Below are 16,829 nucleotides of genomic sequence, written 5' to 3' on the forward strand. Positions count from 1 at the left end.
GTCAGGTAGACTTACTGTCCTTAAAAGATTTGGGTTCCCTACACTCAGGGTTCCTTTTCTGTACCACAACCTACCACATGTGCAGGCATCTCCTGCCCTCTCTGCATTGCCCTGTGTGATTGGGCTTATGATCTGTCTGCTGATATTGCTGTGACTACTGAAGTCTTTTGTCTCTGACTTACGAGTTTCATGTATCCTGCCAGCATCCGTGAAACTGGCAAGCTAACTTGTTAGCTTACAAATAGGGTGACATCTCAGACCCTTCATAGTTCTTGACAAAATACTTACTGGAAAAATACAATAATTATTTTTTTAAATAAAGAAGTGGGAGACTCAGGGCTTTTTAGGTCCCATCATTCTGACTTGAAAATGTCAGGCTGACAAGGTAAGAGAGATCTAAAGAACTGATCTAGAAAATGAGCCCTTTCCCCACAGAGGAATCGACTCCCTGGAGTGGGAGAAAACCAATACTTGCTGAGCATTTACCATGTTGAAAGGTACTTCAAATATATTTGGGTTGAAATATATTATCTCTTCCTATTTCCTCATTATAAATCTGAAGTTAGATGTTCTTATCCGCATTTACAGATAAAGACACATAGGACCGGATGTGTTACTTGCGTAAAGTCACACTGGGATTCAAACCTGTGTGTGTGTTAAGCTCATGCTTTTCCCATTATAATAAACCACTTCCTAACTTTCTGGAAGCGTTAGAATTGACTTTCTGCTTTTCCATGTAGAAGTTTCTTCTGTCCCATCTTCACATGGCCAATTATCTGCATGAGAGATTTCTCAAATTTAGTTGTCTGTAACAATCAGATTATATATTGGACTTCTTCTGTTTTTGGTCTGTATAGGCAACCATTTTACAGCTGTGCTTCTCGAACTTTCTTCATGAAATCTCTCTTAACTGCATAAGACAGTAGGTACCCCCAGTGGATGCAGTTTGTGATTTAAAGCAGTCCATGGCTGATATCACTTTCTTGGGAGTTATCTGTAGTATCTTCAAAATTCATGAGGATTTTATATTCTACTCTGTAATATATTTGTTATTGGGTTTTTCAGAGGTCTATAAATAATATCATGAGTTCAGGACCAGTTGAGAAAGAGAACATAAGGGGTGCATGTATCTTTTCGAATTATAGTTTTCTCTGGATATATGCCCAGGAGTGGGATTGCTGGATCATATGACAACTCTATTTTTAGTTTTTTGAGGAACCACTGTACTATTTTCCATAGTGGCAGCACCAATTTACATTCCCACTAACAGTGTAAAAGGGTTCCCTTTTCTCCACACCCTCTTCAGCATTTATTATTTGTAGACTTTTTGCTGATGTCCGTTCTGACTGGTATGAAGTGGTGTTTTGATTTGCATTTCTCTAATAATTAGCGATGATGAGCATCTTTTCATGTGCTTATTGGCCATCTGTATGTTTTCTTTGGACAAACGTCTTTTTAGGTCTTCTGCCCATTTTTTGATTGGGTTGTTTGTTTCTTTGTTATTGAATTGTAGGAGCTGTTTGTATATTTTGGAAATTAAGCCCTCGTCATTTGTGTCATTTGCAAATATTTTCTCCCAGTCCGTAGGTTGTCTACTAGTCAAGAACTATCCTCCAGAAAGGCTTAGTTTGGGTTCATTACCTTGTAACATAAATAGCATGAAGGGAGGGAGCAGTCTGCTTATGGTTTCCTTTGCTGTGCAAAAGCTTGTAAGTTTGATTAGGTCCCATTTGTTTGTTTTTGCTTTTATTTCTGTTGCCTTGGGAGACTGACCTAAGGAAACATTGGTATAATTTATATCAGAATGTTTAGCCTATGTTCTCTTCTAGGAGTTTTATGGTGTCTTGTGTTATATTTAAGTCTTTAAGCCATTTTGAGTTTATTTGTGTGTATGGTGTGAGGGTGTGTTCTAGCTTCATTGATTTACATGGGACTATCCAGTGTTGTTTCTACCTTTTGGCTGTTGTGAATAATGTTTCTGTGAACATTTTTATCTGTTGGAGTTCTTGCTTTCATTCTTTTGTGTATATTCCCAGAATTGGAATTGCTGGATCATATAGTAGTTCTATGTTTAACTTTTTGAGGAACCATGATGCTGTTCTCCACAGTGGCAGCACCATTTTACAGTTGCACCGGCAATACACAAGAGTTCTAATTTCTCTACATCTTTACCAACACTTGTTATTTTCTGTTTTGTTTTGTTTGGTTTGGTTTTGGTTTTGATAATAGCCATACTAATGGGTGTGAAGAAATTGTTTTATTACTGGAAAAACTCACTGAAGAAAGTGCCTTTAACATGGGTTAAATAGGTTAGCTAATATTTCACCCTGTAATTAGTCATGCCTATCTACCTCGTCACAAGCAGCTTGGAATACTCAGGTCTTATTTCCATCAGAGCAGATGAAAATATCTTCTCTGGGTAGGCAGGCAGATACAAAGAAGAGAGCCCAGAACGGGCTGAGCCATTCATTCATACCCAGCTATGGAAAGAGTGAGGGGAAGGCTGGGGAGAGAAGGACAGGAGCTCTCTGGAGAAGTCCTCCTCATGGAAATATGTGAGGAGGGAGCAAGTTTCTTAACATTTATGTGAGTTTTGACATTAAAAAGCCTTTAACTTCTTATAGTCAAGTAAATTTGCTTTAGAAAGATAGTCTAGTTTTACCCTGTTCTCCTAGCCATCTAGCCCAGTTTTGGATATGTGTAACCTAATTTGAGAAGTAAGGGTTTTTAGGAAACACAGTTCTACATCCCAAAAGAGCAATGCTCATATAGTCACATGGGAAAGTTTTAAAAAATTTAATCCATACCTATTAATAAGTGTAAATAGCTCTGTGCCTGGACTGTCCCACCTAGTCAATGTAATTGAACATTTAAAAAATGTTTTGTTTGATTATAAAAATAATATATTAAAATTGGAAAATGTGAAACAGTAAAGGGAGCAAATTAAATCATTCATAATTCTTCCATCCAGTGATAACCACAGTTAACTGTTTTGTGTACTTTTGTTCTGTGCATATATTTTACACACTACATAAAATTCTGTAACCTGTACTTTTAGTGCTATTAATAAGCGTTTCCCTATGTTGTTAGAAACTCATAAACATTTTAATTGGTGAATACCATTCTATCATATTTCTTAATCATTTTCTTAATGCCATTCATTTAGCTTATTTGTTTTTCTTCCTTTCCTCTCCATTCATTTCCTTGTCTCTCCACTTAATTTTTTTTACTATTATAAATAGTGCTACATTGGGCATGTTTGCATATTATGTTTGTCTACATTTCTAATCGTCTGTCTGGATACCTAGAAGTGAAGTTCTTGGACCAAAGAGCATTAACATTTTTAAGACTCTCAGCAGAAGGGAGGGAGTCTCCCTTGACTTGTATACTTTTTGGTATAGATTAAGACACAGTTGAAATTAGAATTAGTTTTAGCTGGGATTTATTTGAGTATACAGGCTGTGAATTGAGTTGTTGTTGCTGTTTTTTGTTTTTTTGTTGTTTTGGGTTTTTTTGCAGGCTACTCAGTTGTCTTGTGGTTTTATAGAAAAATTCTGCTTCTGTCTTCCCATTCAGTGGAGATGTATTGAGCACCTGTTTATATCCCAGGCTATACACTAGGTGCTGCGTGGACTGCTAGGATGAGTAAGAAGCAGTCACTGCTCTGTGGAATATCTTTTTACAGCGCCAGGAGGTACATGTGTTGCAGTCATTCCCATCTGTTGTCAGTTGCTTTTTCCTCAGCTAAGCAGACTGCTCCCTCCCTTCATGCTATTTATGTTACAAGGTAATGAACCAAAACTAAGCCTTTTTGGAGGATAGTTCTTGCCTAGTAGAAAGTAGGAATTTTGAACTGTGGCTTGACTGGCACCTCCTTTACTACAGCTTGCATAAATTTCTGCCTGTAATTAAATGCCTTAAGGTATCCATCTCTAATTCCTCTACCTGGTCTCTGGAGCCCACCTCTCCCCCATTTCCCTCTATCACTCTCCTGAGTTGTGGTGAGCCTTTTTCTCGTTACTATATCCTGCCTGTCAGGCACTTACAGCTACCGTTGCCTTAAGCCCATAATATCACCTTAACCACTTCTCCTTCTCCCAGTCTCTCTTCAGTTATTGCCATCTGGCTCTGCCTTCATCATTAAATTGGAACTGTTATCTCTTGGTTGTTAAATCTTTTTTTTTTTTTTTTTTTTTTGGCTGTGCCTCACGGCTTGTGGGGTCCTAGGGGCCACAGCAGTGAAAGCACCGAGTCCCAACCTCTGGACTGCCAGGGGATTCCCTTGGTTGTTAACTCTAATAGAAACTTCTCAATCTTCATCTTCCTTCACCCCTCAATAGTATTAAACATTCTTGACCAAAAACTTACTTGAAATATTCCTGATTTTCTTCCTACCACTTATCTACTTATCTCCTCTCTGTACTCCTCTTGCTTTAAAACTTTTCCTTAGGGTTCTCTCTTAGACTCTGTCCCTTCTCTTGTCATTTTATAATATTTCCTAGGTGATTTTCTTTACTCTCATCGTTTCAAATACCAGTTACATGCTTATATGCTGATCACTACCAAAATCTGTATGTTCAGTCCAAATTGTGCTACCTTATTGCATATCTCCCTGTGTTATGTCCCACAGGTCCCTTAAATTCAACATGTTAAATTGGAACAAATCCAAAACTTCCTTTATGATCCCCATAAAGGCGTTTGTTCGTATCTACACAGTTGTGCCAGCTGGAAATCTGGGTGTTCCCCTTGTCCCTTCTCTCTCACTCTCCTTCCACATCTGATAAGTCAAGTCCCGTCCATCATTTCAACCTAATCACTATTGAATCCTGTGTCTTTGTTTAATGAATCCTGTGTCTTTAACACAGGATTCTACCCTTTCTACAAATGAAAAACTACCCTTTTCATTTGTATGACAGCTAAAAGCAGAGAGTCCCAGTGGGCCATTGTCTTTTTCTTCAAGGAGGTACATTTTTTTTATATTAGGTAATGGATTTGGGATGGAGAGGAATCGCCTTTTTTACTTCCCCATCCTTTTCTGTGGATTTTCAGAGTGCTTTTCATTTAGAAGGTACTGAGCAATAGTGTTGAACTGAAATAAAAGGATGTGAAACTGTTAAAAAAAGTGGCTTAATTTTATTTTATTTTTTCATTTTAAAACTATGTTTTATTTTCACATATTTAATTTTATATATTATTTAGTTTTGTTTTTATTAAAATACAAATAAATGCTTAACATTTAAAAATAAATGAAGAAAGAAAATCAGTGAAGAATAGAACAGTCTCTGTGGCTTCCAAGGTTCTTGCCGTTTCTCTACATATAATATTGATCGGAACCTCTGTTCTCAAAATACAGGGTTTAGTCTACCGGGGTCTAACCATGGAAACAGACGTTTTTAACTGAATTCAATGTTGGTGAAAAAGTAGTTTAATTTTAAAAGCTTCTGCATATCTTCCTTAAGTCTGATAAAGAAGGGTTAAGAAATGTGTGTTATAGTAATGAAGAGTTAGGAATTGAAGCAGTCACTGTTAAGATACCTAGGAGGTGATGAACCTCAAATTAAACAGAATAATGCCACTTGGCGTATAGTTCAGTTAATCAACTGTATTTATAGACTATCAGTTTCTACCGCTAATTTCAATAAAATGTTAACAAGATCAGAATATACGCAATTTGTTGAGTGGTGGAGTTGCTGAAGGACTGAAGAAGAAATTAACTTTTTCATAGCTTATTTTTCTGTGTATTAGTCTTTTGGACCGTCATCTCTAATTCATAGAACACAGAATATTAGTATGATATAATCAGATATATGGTATATTCCCACTTTAACAACTAGGTTTTATTCATATTAACAGGTAAATCTTCTATTGAATTTACACATTTTAAATAGGAGCAAAGCATGAGTGTTAGAAGTACTACATAATAACTATAAGGAAGTAGAGAGAAGAAAGGAGAGGGAACGAAAGATGTTCACTCACAGAGCTTTTTATGCTGGCCACCAGATGGCACAGTGGTTCCACATCAGCTGGTTGCACTGACTAGAGAAGGGGAAGGATGAGAGAGGGACAGTGCAACCAGCTGTTCCAAGAATGGATTGCTCTTCAGTTGGTTCTTTGTAACCTCAGATGTCTGTTTTCTGTAGTAAAAGCAGGCCAGCAGTTTATAAGTACATATTTGAATTTGTTTCTTTTGAAGCTGGCTTTATGCTACTACCAAATGAACCATGTCAGTATCCCTCTTGTGATTTTTGTGAGAAGGTTAACTCTTTAGATGCAAGTATCAAAAATATTAAAACACTAAAAATTAAACATAAAACATTACTGTACTGTGGAATATGAGGATACACGTTCATTTTATTTAATGAATGATGCTACTGAAATTATACTCTAAAAAATTCACTGATAGTCATTAAATGACTGATATAAATAACTTAGATATGACCAAAATGAGGAATACCTTTAATAATATGAGGGACTAAACAAAAATAAGGGACATGAGGCATAATCTTTGATTGCTTTGAAATGAAGATTTTGTTTTTCTCAGTTGTAGATAGTTTATTTGAAGTTTAATAAACATTCTCTGCACAGTTCACATATCCATTTGAAGAATATATACAGTCCTAGAACCAGAGGAATTGAACTATAACTGAGTTGTAATGTTTTTATAGCATGCTAATAGCTATGAAATGATTCTTATCTAGGAATGAAAGCTTGGTGTAGAGAACCTAGATTAAAGGGGAAAATTAAAAATGCTGAATTATGGAATATCTGGGTACTTTGGGGAAATATTTAATTTAGGTTATGTGACACCCTAGGCCTTTTGTGGATTGGTACAGAGTGTAAATAAATATTCAGGTTATGAAGCTACAGGACAAAATAGACCAAGAATAAGGTTTTTTAAAAATTTAGATATTATTGATATATAACATTAGTTTTAGGTGCACAATATAATTTTTTTTATATGTTGCAAAATAATCACAATAAGTCTAGTTAACATGCATCACTGGGCTTCTCTGGTGGCGCAGTGGTTAAGAATCCGCCTGCCAATGCAGAGGACACGGGTTCGAGCCCTGGTCCCAGAAGATCCCACATGCCGTGGAGCAACTAAGCCCATGCGCCACAACTACTGAGCCTGCGCTCTAGAGCTCACGAGCCACAACTACCAAGACCATGTGCCACAGCTACTGAAGCCTGCGCACCTAGAGCCCGTGCTCTGCAACAAGAGAAGCCACTGCAGTGAGAGGGCCGCACACTGCAACGAAGAATAGCCTCTGCTCGCCGCAACTATAGAAAGCCCGTGCACAGCAATGAAGACCCAACGTAGCCGAAAATAAATAAATAAAAGATAAATAAAAATTTTAAAAAACATTCATCACTACACAGTTACACTTTGTTTTTCTTATGATGAGAACTTTTAAGATCTATTCTCTTAGCAACTTTCAAATATACAATATTATCAACTATAGTCACCATGCTATAAATAACATTCCCAGGACTGACTTATTTTATAACTGCAAGTTTGTGTCTTTTGATCACCTTCACCCATTTTGTTCACCTCCCACCCCCACCACTGGCAGCCACTAATCTGTTCTATGAGTTTTGGGGGTTTTTTGTTTTTATTTTTAGATTCCATATATAAGTGAAGGAATAAGTTTTGAGGACAAGAACAGTTCAAGACAGCTAAGCTCTATGTTAAATATCTAAAACAGATGAGGAACTCTTTGGGAAATTATTTTTGGGCAGAGTCCAGGGGCATTGGGATTCCTCTGGCCCCCAAAAGCTGTTTAAGCCTGAAGCCTGGGGAAAACATGAGTGCCAGACTAGAAATCTCTGCCTTTTCAAGTACCAGTGGAACTGAAAGAAATAGCTTTGCTGTGACATAGGGCTGGAAGTAGGGCAAAAATCCAATGGGTTGGGTTTCTAGAGAAGAATCTTCCTCTAGATGGGGGTTTTAGAAATTACTGAAATGAGAATTCAAATGGTACTGTCAGTTTTAACATGACAGGATACATGTATCATTATCATAACTTTGGGTTGGCAGTTTAGAGGTTGACAGCCTTTGTCTTCTTGAGATTAGTGACTGTATGAAACCAAAAGGACATGAGCCGTTTCACTTAATATTAGTAAACAGTGTTGTTTGCTAGCCTTAGAATGGAAGAAAAATACAGAAAAAAAAGTAACATATACTCAGTCATGGGATCAGTTCTTTATTTCCAAGCACTTTGAAGAAATGAGATTAGAAGGGCACCCAACTTCCAAGCACTTTGAAGAAATGAGATTAGAAGGGCACCCAACATTGAGTTTATCCCTGAGGCATTCTCCTACTTGCTCTCCAGTAATAATAGCTACTAGAATCTTATAGTCAGTTTGGGCATTTGTTGTGTGTTTGTGTAAGAGAGTATCTTTATCTTCATCTCTTTTCATTTGTCATTCAGATCAACCTAAGTCTTAAAAAATTTTTGTTCTGTTGGTTGTGTCAGCTCTCTCTTGATTTTGCTTTTGATATCCATGTTTTAAAGGTTGCCAGTTGTCTTATACTTTCCATTTCCTAGATGCTTGTTAGCTGAAATTTTACCAAGTAAGCTCTGTGATTCAGGGATAGTAGAGAAAATAAATGTTTAATATCGTTTGCATCTTATAGTTTAAAGTTAAAACTTTAGATGAGTTTAAAAAGAATTCTTAATGTAAGTTACAAAATGAAAAATGAAGCCCATATATCAAAAAGATACATCAATGTAGGTGAAGCTTTAATATCTTTTCATAAGTATAAGGAACCTTAAAATATTGGAAACAAAGTATCAATAAGATACTGCATTTTCTATGAACCACTGTAACAGAACATTTCTGATAAATAGAAAAAGGGGGCAGGAGGTAAAGAAACTCACTTTCAGTAAGGCTAACGATACAGGTCCCAAATAAATCTTTCCAGTGGTAAGACTTGCAATGAGCACTTTGCCACATGCCTATCTGGGGTGGGGGAGTGGGAGTGAGGTGTCATACTCATCAAAAACAGGATCTTCATTTTGAAAGCCCAAAGAATCAAAGACATAACATGTCCCACCAGATTGAGGAAGAACTATTCAACCTGGAAACCTTCTTTAGTTTATTCTAGAACCATAAAACTGGATTTTCTTTGTTTAGTATTGAATTAAGTTATAAAATATTTTTATTTATAATTATATGTATAGTAGATTTGTTTCATATTTATGTAATTTTATACGTATATAATGACTTTATATATGAATATTGTATAGTGATTTATGGGGGATTACACTTGCTTTGAAGAACTCTGGTAAAGTCCTATGGGTATGAAATATGGGGGATTAAATAGCTCTATTTGTTAACCTATAAATTTTACTTCTGAAGTAAGTTTGAAGTATTTGTAGAAAAGTAGGTGTCTACAGCTTTTTTTCTTTAATTAATTAATTTATTTATTTACTTTTGGCTGCATTGGGTCTTCGTTGCTGCGCGCAGGCTTTCTCTAGTTGCGGTGAGCGGGGGCTACTCTTGATTGCAGTGCGTGGGCTTCTCATTGCAGTGGCTTCTCTTGTTGCAGAGCATGGGCTCTAAGCACGTGGGCTTCAGTAGTTGTGGCACTGAGGCCCAGTAGCTGTGGCTCACGGACTCTAGAGCGTAGGCTCAGTAGTTGTGGCGCACGTGCTTAGTTGCTCCATGGCATGTGGGATCTTCCCGGACCAGGGCTCAAACCCATGTCCCCTGCATTGTCTGGCAGATTCTTAACCACTGTGCCACCAGGCAAGTCCCTACAGCGATTTTTTAAACTGTACAGTTAACTTCCTGGAATTTCTTCTAATTTTCACTGACTTTGGCCCTTTCTGATCTTTTTGAAACAGTGATCACATGGAAAGTGTGTATGGCTATTTAATGAAGTACACCAACCTTGTCACTGGGTGGCAGTACAGGTAAGTGTGATTATTCTGTCACATCTCTCTCCCAAGAGACCAGAAATGGGGCTGATAATTTTATATTCTGATATTACTTCAGTACAAATATGGCTGGGAAACATGTTAGAGAAAGATTTACCATGTTTTTTCTAAAAGTCTAATGACTTTCTTCTCCTTTTTAAGGGGTAGGAGGAGTTAACATCTGTCCAAATTGCAGCCTCCAAATGCCTCAGAAGTTAGGATCATTTGTCCACTTGCCTTATGCATACTTGCAGTGGTGAGGCTTTTAGGGTGGTTTGGAGACGGCAAAGAGATTTGTATTAGGTGCCTGTTCAGGATTCTCAAAAGTCCTCTGGGACCTTGGAGAGTTTAAATAACCAGCCGAAGGTCAGACAAGCACTCAATAAGTAGCAAAGCCAGCTATCTTAAATACTGTGTGGAATTGGTAGTTGTAGGGCAGGGTATTAAACCTTTTTTTTTATTGTGGTAAAATAAACATAACATAAAATTTACCATTTTAAACATTTTTTAGTATACAGTTCAGTGGCATTAAATACATGCACATTGTTATGCAGCTATCACTTTCATTCGTCTCAGAACTTTTTGCATCTTCTCAGACTAAAACTCTGTATCCATTAAACAATAATTCCACATTTCCCCCTGCCCTGAGTCCTTGGCAACCATTATTCTACTTTCTCTCTCTATGAATTTGACTACTCCAGGTACCTTATGAAAGTGGAATCATACAATATTTGTCCTTTTGTGATGGGCTTATTTCACTTAGTATAATGTCCTCAAGTTTCACCTATGTAGCGTGTGTCAGGATTCCTAGCTTTTTAGGGCTGAATTGTAGTCCCTTGTATGTATATACCACATTTTGTTTATCCAGTTATCTGTCAGTGGACATTTGGGTTACTTCTACCTTTTGGCTAATCGTGAATAATGTTGCTGTGAGCATTGGTGTACAAAATATCTGTTGGAGTTCCTGCTCTCATTCTTTTGTGTATATACCCAGAAATAGAATTGCTGGATCACATGGTAATTCTGTGTTTAACTTTTTGGCGAATCTCCATATTGTTTTCCATAGCAGCTGCACCATTTTACATTCCCACCAGCAATGCACAGGACTTGCAATTTCTGTACATCTTCCCAACACTTGTTACTTTCTGTTTTCTGTGGGTTTTTTTGTTTTGTTTTGTTTTTTTAATAATAGCCATCCTAATGGGTGTTAAGTGGTATCTCATTGTGGATTTTAAATTTACAAATGTTAAAGCTAGAATTTGAACCCAAATAGTTCTGACTCTGAAGTCTATGTTCTTGGCATTATAACATGCTGCTTCTTATTCACATGTCATTTGGAGACCTCTGCTTTTGGCTAGGTCAAAAGCATGATGGAATAACTGGAGCTGAATTTGCATTTTACCTTAAACAACTAGAAAATGGGACATAGTATATGAAAGAATGGTTTTCAGACTTTCAAAAAAACAGTTGAAGCGCTGTGATGAACATGTGATTTATTAAAAGAGAAGGCAGTTTGGGCCATGTTTAGTTTGAAGTAACAGTAGGGCTTTCAAATAGGAGTGATATGCAAGAAGCTGGAGGTCATATGAGAGGTCAAAGCTGGATGTGAACACATAGAAGGGAGTCATTCCTGTTGAAGTGAAAAGGGTAGTTCCCTAAGGTTCTCAGTTTTTTTTTTTTTTTTTAAAAAAGAGCAAAGTCAAGGGAGCCTTTTCATTTTGCATTTTCCCACCTCAGTTTTTATGTAATTTTTTAAAAGCTTATACATTTAAATGACATATAAAATATATATTTTAAAAAATTTATGTCACTCTGCTTTTAGCACTATTCTTTGTTCTCTTTTTAAAAAGGGAAATAGGTTAACTTTTCTCCCCCATGACATTCAACAACTTTCATTCATATTATATCATTGAGAAAGTCTCAGAAGTGGAACAGAGTAAGAAAGCTCCAAAATATACCCAAGCTTATAAGATTTAATATATGTTAATGATGGCATTTCAGGTCAGTGGCAACTTGAGACCATGGGGAGAAGGGGCAGATGTTTGTGTCATTACATGAGGGAGCCTTCCAAAAAGATCCATTGGCCACTGGTTGCCTGAGGAGTTAGCTAAGAGATCCAAGCCAAAGTTCCAGTTTAGGGAGGGGCACTGCCTCTGCCCATGTGATCCCTCCAGCTGTCTAAAAGGCCAGTTTTAGCAGCAGCAGGAAGTGGGGATGAAGACAACCCATCCCTGTTTGCCACTGAGAACACAGAATCTTTTACCAACTTGCCCCATCAGAGAGGTCTCAGCTTGTCAGCTTGATTGCTGCAAGACCACTTTAGAAAAAACTTCCATTTTCTGCCAACCTGGCTGGAGGCTTGTGGCACAGCAGAGATATACTGGGTTCTCAGGCTGGAATGTGCAGATTGAATGATAAAAGAGGAACAGAAAGTTTAAGACCATGTTAAAGGGCCTTAGGCTTAGAGCTCAGTTCCTTTGGCAGGCCTAGCCACTTTGTACCTGTGCTGCAGATAAAGCTTAAGTAACAAAAGCACTGCACCTGTGCCAGATATTCAAGGCAGTTTCCCTGCAATCCATTTCTGTTTGACTAAGGGCAACTTAGAGCAGCTTGGAGAAATCCAGCATGGGCGTACTCTATAAATAACTGCTTGCTTTGGAATGTAGTGCCCTAGGAATGAGCAAGACCCTCTCTTGAACCCACTTCCTTTCACTTTCAACTCTAATTCCTGAAGATGAGATCACTTCCCAGTTGGCTTAGGAGTTCTATACATGCTCAGCACTGAAGTCTAGGATGGTCAGAGCAAAGCACATGGGTGCCCTTCCATCCAGAATCTTCACTAAAGTTGATTTTTGCCATCATAAGACATACTTCCAAGTCAGAATATTTTTTAGATTAAAGTTCCGTTTGATGATACTTCACCTTAAGTTGTGGGCTATTCTGAAGATTAGTCATTTTCTCAAACTGACAGTCTGTTGTTTTGAAGTTGCAAAAAATAAACAATTATTTAATTTTCCTTTTAACAACGTAGGTGACTTTTCTGCATGTAAAGATAGATGCTGAATCTTAAGTCTTTGTTTCTGCATTTCTTTAGCTTTTTGGTTAGGCCAACTTGATAAAAATACTATAATCAAGAGTCTCGTACCCTTCTGGGCAAAATAGCTTTATTAAGTTTCCTCACTATGTGGATTGTCTCTCTGTCCCCAATCTATACATCTTGTAAAATATCTCCAGAGAAGTGGTGAAGGAAGAACATTTGAATTAATTCATGTATGATGAAAGACAGCCCAAAGGGCTCTGTTATTGCCAGTGGGTCCATAACATCATCTTGGTGTTAGAAAGGTATTCAGTTATTGGCTCATTTCTATCATTTTACCAATCTCTCCTTTTGTATATCTAGGTGAGTACCTCCCATGTTGTAAATTTACGGTAATGCTTTTGGGATAAGAAATATGTGTTCACAGCAAACTTGAGATTTCCAAACATGTTATTCTCTAAATTTTCTTTGAAGTGACTGCTTGTAAGAGAAGAGACCAGTCTTTTTCCTTTGACTGTTTGAAATGAATTGTGCTTATTGCTTAGAGCAGTCAGAAGAGATTTCTTTCTTTTCTCGTTTCCTTCCTTTGTTCCTTTCCTTATTGCTTGTTTGTTTGTTTGTTCATTTGTTCCTTTGTTCACAGCTTTATTGAGATGTAGTGCCCATTTGAAGTGTACAACTCAATGATTTTTAGTATATTCAAGAGACTGCTTTCTTGCTAACAGACCCCTTCCATTTGCTTGCTGAATTTTTTGTAGTAGATTCATGACTTAGTCTGTTCAGGCTGCTATAACAAAATGTCACCGACTGGATAGCTTATAAACAACAGAAATTTATTTCTCACAGTTCCAGAGGTTGGAAGTCCATGATTATGGTGCCAGCATGGTCAGGAAAGGATCCTCTTTTGGATCGCAGACTTCACATTGTATTCTCACATGGCTGTAAAGGGCCAAGGGAGCTCTCTTGGGTCTCTCTCTTTTTCTTGTTTTCTGGCCTCACTGCGTGGCTTGTGGGGATCTTAGTTCCCCAACCAGTGACTGAACCCCTGCCCATGGCAGTGAAAGCACCGGAGTCCTAACTGCTGGACCACCAGGGAAGTCCCTTGGGTCTCTTTTATAAAGGCACTGATCCCATTCATGAGGGTGTTACGCCCTTATGACCTGATCTCTTCTCAAAGGCCCCATCTCTTAATATCATTACCTTAGCAGTTAGGATTTCCACATGTGAATTTTGGCAGGGACACATTCAGACCATGGCAGATTACTAAGGACACTTCATATGTTTTAGGAATTTAAGATGATTTCAGTGGCTATTTTTGTGTTAATTAAAATAATCTCTTCAACTCTTAGGGAAAATAATGTTAAACAACCCTTTTAAAAATAGGCAGAAATGTGAGGGGCAGTTCACTAAGTAGAACTACAGATGGTCAATAAACACATTGAAAAATGTTTCACTCCTCTAGTAATTAAAGAAATGGAGGTTTAAAGCTCTCAAAAATATTAAAATTAATTTATCAAATATCATCAGAATATGTGAACATAATTTTTAAAATCACAAGCATGCTAAAAGACGAATGAGAAATAGTCTTGCTTTCCCATCTCCCTTTTCAGGCATCCGCTTTCGACTTGTATTTTCTTCTCATTGTTTCTTTTTCTTTCCCTGAATAAAAGGCTGATCCCATTCTCTTCCAGTTTGGTATGGTTGATATGGTTGCCATGTTGCTTAAGACAATATCTTCTAGGAACTTGAACTGGATTAAATTGTCTACCTGGTTCTATTACAGAACACACTAACATGTCGAATGCCAAATTGCTCTAAACCCAAACATTAACTTTTTGAAATAGAAACTTTTTAGGTTTTTTTCCCTAAAGAAAAGAACTATTGCACTACTTAAATTGGAATCCGAATTAACATATTTCCTAAAGTAGTTAATCTAAAACCAAATCAGAACATCAAATTCTTTTCCAAAGTATATCAGTATTTCATCATTTAGTTTCAAGTTCCTTGTTTCTGCATCTCCAGTTGCAGCTTTTTCATTTTTAAAGAGGATAAGTAATCTTTAGTTGTGACCTATTTAATGTTATGTTCACAAAATCTTAATACCTTGGCATTATTCTTATTGTTTATTTCACTGATTAAATCTTAAATCAGATTCATTTCTTACCTAGCATTTGTTAACTTCAGAGCTCATGGCTTTGATTTGTTTCCAGTGAATTTTAAGTAAAAATTTGCACTACCATTTGTCTTGGGCAACTTACCCTCCCTGTTAATGAATTCTGGAGAGAAATCTTCCTCTGAAAGGATACTGTATCTCTGTTTCCTTTTTGCATTGTCTAGTATGCCTCTTCCCTATTAAATGCCTCTTTCACAGCTGAAGGTTTTATATCTTTTATTAAACTCATTCAATTTTTCAATAACATTTACTGCTAGGAAATTCAATCTAGTATTTCCAAGTACTTCTTCAGATGCTTTTGAATTTTATTTATAGCAAAAACTCAAAAATGTGTGATTAAAATTTGGTTTGCTTTAGTTTGACTAGGGGAAATATTTTAAAATTGTGACCTTTTTAAAAATCATTACAGGTTTTTTGTTTTAAACAATGAAGCTGGGCTATTGGAGTACTTTGTGAATGAACAGTCTAGAAATCAAAAACCCAGAGGTACTTTGCAGCTTGCAGGAGCTGTAATATCACCCAGTGATGAGGACTCTCACACCTTCACTGTAAATGCTGCCAGTGGGGAACAGTATAAACTCAGAGGTATGACTGAAATATGAGAATTAATAGTGTGATTTTCTTCTTCCTTGAGAAGTTGGTATACTTCCCTGCTTTCATTTAGGTTTTGGAAGTAGAAACTGCTGTCATTGATGATATAGATACAATATTTTAAACCTTGGAATTGCTTTAAGGATTTATGAAATCTGTTTTAATTTATGACTTTTTTTAAGTGGCACAGTGAACAAGTCTGTTTAAAATTGGGCCCTCTAAGAAATTTGTGTAGAGGAAATCCTGATTACTGAAAACTCTAAAAATATAGACTTCTTTAAATTTTTTTTTATGTCTTCCATGGATTTGTATTTTACCCCCTTTCTTGATTTGGTTGGTATGCTCTGTGGTTTTTAGTGACTAATGTACATAATTGAGATTTATTAAAATGCTCATATTCATTAAAATAAAGTATCACTTCTGTTTAGATACATTTAATTTGTATATATAAAGTTTCTGTTTTTATTTAATTAATACATATAAAGTATAATGATAACCCTAATTGAGCATGCTTCTAGAGATCTGAAGGAATATACTGAGGATACATTAAATGCTTAATAAAGGTTATTTCTTTAAGGAAGAGCATATTTTTATGAGAAAGTTAAGACATGTCATATGCCCACCTAGCTGCATGTAATTTATCCTCTAATGTATCCACATCCAGCTATGGTGTTACCTAACAAGGTTGATGCTTTGGCCTCTTTCCTACCTCCCTCTGGTCAGGGACATTTGCTCTAGGGAGAGTAAGACCAATCCCTGATTTTCAGTGATCTGTTCTTCATGCTATAGACAATTAACTGTATTCTAAAAATAAATATAAAAGTGAATAACTTGTAGATACTTTTTATCAGCCACAGATGCTAAAGAGCGACAGCATTGGGTTAGCAGACTTCAGATATGTACACAACACCACACTGAAGCTATTGGCAAGGTATGTGGATTCATATATGATATTAATGCACAAAAATGGGAAAAGATTTTTAACTTATTTTTTTACATTTTAAAATTGAGATAGTATTCACATACCATAAAATTTATCCTTTTAAAGTGTACAATTTCATGGTTTTTAGTATATTCATAAGATTGTACAACTGTTGCAACTGTC

General features: G+C 36.6%; 1 protein-coding gene across 1 annotated transcript in view; it reads left to right on the forward strand.

Annotated features, from left to right (window-relative positions):
* Positions 1-16,829, forward strand: part of OSBPL11 (oxysterol binding protein like 11) — a 99,223-nt gene that overhangs the window by 15,839 nt on the left and 66,555 nt on the right. Inside the window, exons 2-4 of the mRNA XM_060150436.1 lie at positions 9,852-9,920; positions 15,543-15,718; positions 16,576-16,655. Of these exons, the coding sequence (XP_060006419.1) occupies positions 9,852-9,920; positions 15,543-15,718; positions 16,576-16,655 (325 nt within the window). The remainder of the gene's footprint in view (positions 1-9,851; positions 9,921-15,542; positions 15,719-16,575; positions 16,656-16,829) is intronic.

This window comes from Lagenorhynchus albirostris, chromosome 5 (assembly GCF_949774975.1).
Source record: "Lagenorhynchus albirostris chromosome 5, mLagAlb1.1, whole genome shotgun sequence".
Lineage (NCBI taxonomy): Eukaryota > Metazoa > Chordata > Mammalia > Artiodactyla > Delphinidae > Lagenorhynchus > Lagenorhynchus albirostris.